This window comes from Octopus bimaculoides, chromosome 11, assembly GCF_001194135.2.
Source record: "Octopus bimaculoides isolate UCB-OBI-ISO-001 chromosome 11, ASM119413v2, whole genome shotgun sequence".
In the NCBI taxonomy this organism is placed as follows: Eukaryota; Metazoa; Mollusca; class Cephalopoda; order Octopoda; family Octopodidae; genus Octopus; species Octopus bimaculoides.
Window position 1 is genome coordinate 17,818,915 of NC_068991.1, and position 2,624 is coordinate 17,821,538.

The 2,624-nt window shown below is 36.5% G+C and overlaps 1 protein-coding gene across 2 annotated transcripts in view; it reads right to left on the minus strand.

The window, feature by feature from the left end:
- Positions 1-12: 12 nt before the first annotated feature.
- LOC106867467 (cardiolipin synthase (CMP-forming)) overlaps positions 13-2,624 on the minus strand; it is a 13,877-nt gene continuing 11,265 nt past the window's right edge. For both annotated transcript variants that reach the window (XM_014912348.2, XM_014912349.2), the window contains exons 6-7: positions 1,783-1,874; positions 13-1,079 (exon numbers count right to left, since the gene is read on the minus strand). In XM_014912348.2, the coding sequence (XP_014767834.1) occupies positions 968-1,079; positions 1,783-1,874 (204 nt within the window). In that variant the 3' untranslated portion in view covers positions 13-967. The remainder of the gene's footprint in view (positions 1,080-1,782; positions 1,875-2,624) is intronic.

Genomic DNA, 2,624 nt, shown 5'->3' on the forward strand with positions numbered 1-2,624 from the left:
TATATATATATATATGAATTTGAGTACACTCCAAGGAGACTTGTGTTGGTCTGCATCAGCAAGACAAGTATGATTTAGTAAAATAGGTAAAAAAGTGTAGAGTGAACTTGCCATGAAAATCCAATAGTTTTGCTACTCCTACACCTCTTAGTTCATTAAACCCTTTCTTATTTCCCAACTCTCCTTTCACCTCATCTTTTCCAGTCACCTCACTCTCGACTTCAACCACTTTTCCTCTTCGTTCCATTCCTCTTTCCTTCTAACTCTCTCACCCTGTTTCTCTCTCTTAGCAGTTCCTGTTCACATTTGAAGCTCCCATAGTCCTGCATTCCTTATCAGTTGCAGTCAGTTTTTCTAACTCAGAAGGACTGTCCAAAATGTTGGATTTTCCCATCTTCATAGAAAGCTTACTCTCCCTATACCATTTTCTGTACCCATCCCTCCACCTTAGTGCCTTTCAAACATATCACCCCACCTCCTACTCCTCACACATATTCCTTCCTTACATTATCTCTTCCTATCCCTCCTCTACTCCTCTCCCACCCCGCTTATAATATCTTGACCACCATCTAACACTCCTTTTTTCATTTTCTCTTCCTCTTTCTTTCTTACTTCTTTCCTCACCTATTCCTTTTGACCATTTTTAACATACACATCTATCCTCTTCTCTTTATCTACTTTTACGTTCTCAAAATTTCATTCACACCACATCTATCTATCTATCTATATCTATATCTATATATATATATATATATATATATATATATATATAAGGTGTTTCTGTCCATGAATATATTGTATACAGAGACAAGGTTTTTGTATCTGTCTGTTGTCTATTACAAATAGTGTTGGCTGCTAACATATGCAAATGGATAAACTCCAGAGTACAGAATGGCATAATGTACACACACACACACACACATACATCTGCATATTATATAATATATTATATAATCTACACAAGAAATTATTTCTTTGAATTCATTGATGATAAATCCTCATCTAGAAATTTCACAACATCCTTGCGGGCAAGAATATATCCAAAGCCAGAAAGAATTGTTGTCGTTGCAGTGAGATACCTGACAAAAAAATAAATAAATAAAAATAATAAGATAAAACTATATCAAAAACATATAAACTAAATATCACACAAGAAATAAAAACAAACAAAGGGAAAAAGCCTCAATATGAAAATCATTAAAGATACAAAACTGTTTTTTTCATCTTTTACCATTACAGCAATTTTGTTAGAGTCAAATGATAGAAGCATGGCTATGTGGTTAGGAAATTTACTTTACAACTACATGGTTTCAGGTTCAGTACCACTGTGTAGAACCTTGGACAAGTGTCTTCTACTATAGCCCAAAGATGACTAAAGTCCTGTGAGAGGATTTTATTGAGGGAAACTGAAAGAAGCTAGCTCTGTGTGTGTGTGTTCATGTCTCTGTGTCTTGAGAGTGCATGCTAATTGTAAAAAACACCACCATCATACAAGCAGTGCAATTTTCCATGAAGGCATACCTGATTATTGTGCTGTTTGTGTTCGAAGCACTAGTGGAAATATTACTGCGGTTGTAATTAGGTAATATTATACCCCAACATTGTAGTCAGTTCGCTGTATGGGTAGGTAACCCTACATCAGACCACTACTATTTATATGTAGCAGTCCCATCTATTCTCATCAGAGTGTATCGTACTTTCGCCACAACATCACGTAAAAATGACATCATAACAAGAATAAGCAAGATTAAAGCCGTTATCCAGCAGAATGGAAACACTTACCAGAGAGCCTGGAGATAGATGTGATCAACAAAACCCATGACAGGTGCTGCTAGACAGGCAGCTAAAAGAGTTAACTGGATTCCAGTGTTGACCTGGAAAATAAATTTAAAACCAAAAAGAAAATACAAAGGCAATATAATACAATAAGTTTCAATACAATAAACTGTCCTTTAGTGCATCTTGAAACAGAATAATTTAGTTTGGAAGGCTTTCCTGTAACTGTCTTATTATTGGACAACCTTAACCCTTTAGTGTTCACATTATTCTGCCAAAATTAATGCTTTGTTATCCACATTGTTTTGAACTAATCATGCATTATCTTGTAGCTATGAGATTTTGATGAGGTAGCTGTTAATTTTTAAAACGATATTGTAGGGTTGATGCGAGAGACCAGATCTGGCCAGTTTGAACATAAAACAGGCAGAATACTTTTGGCCAGATATGGCCGGTTTAACTGTTAAAGGATTAATATTGTCAACTGCGGAGAAAGTGAGGTGTGGGTGGATTGCCAACATTAGAGAAGTTCCTTCCCCAAGGCATATCACTTGGAGTCACCACGATCACCACCACCACCACCACCATTTTAATATCTATTTTTCCATGCTTGCATCTGTCATACAGGAGTACAATGGAGTAGAATCTCTATGGCCAGATACCCTTCTTGTCACCAACTACCCCCTCTCGTTCCCATGTAGGGATTATAATCTCCTTGTCTATCAAGCGACAGACAACCTAGACATGCTTTTGTGGTGGGGTAGTGCACTCCAAGCAAATGACACTGTCAAGAAGCCATTAACCAGCAAAAGCAAAAGAAATACAATCTGCAAGATATATACATATAT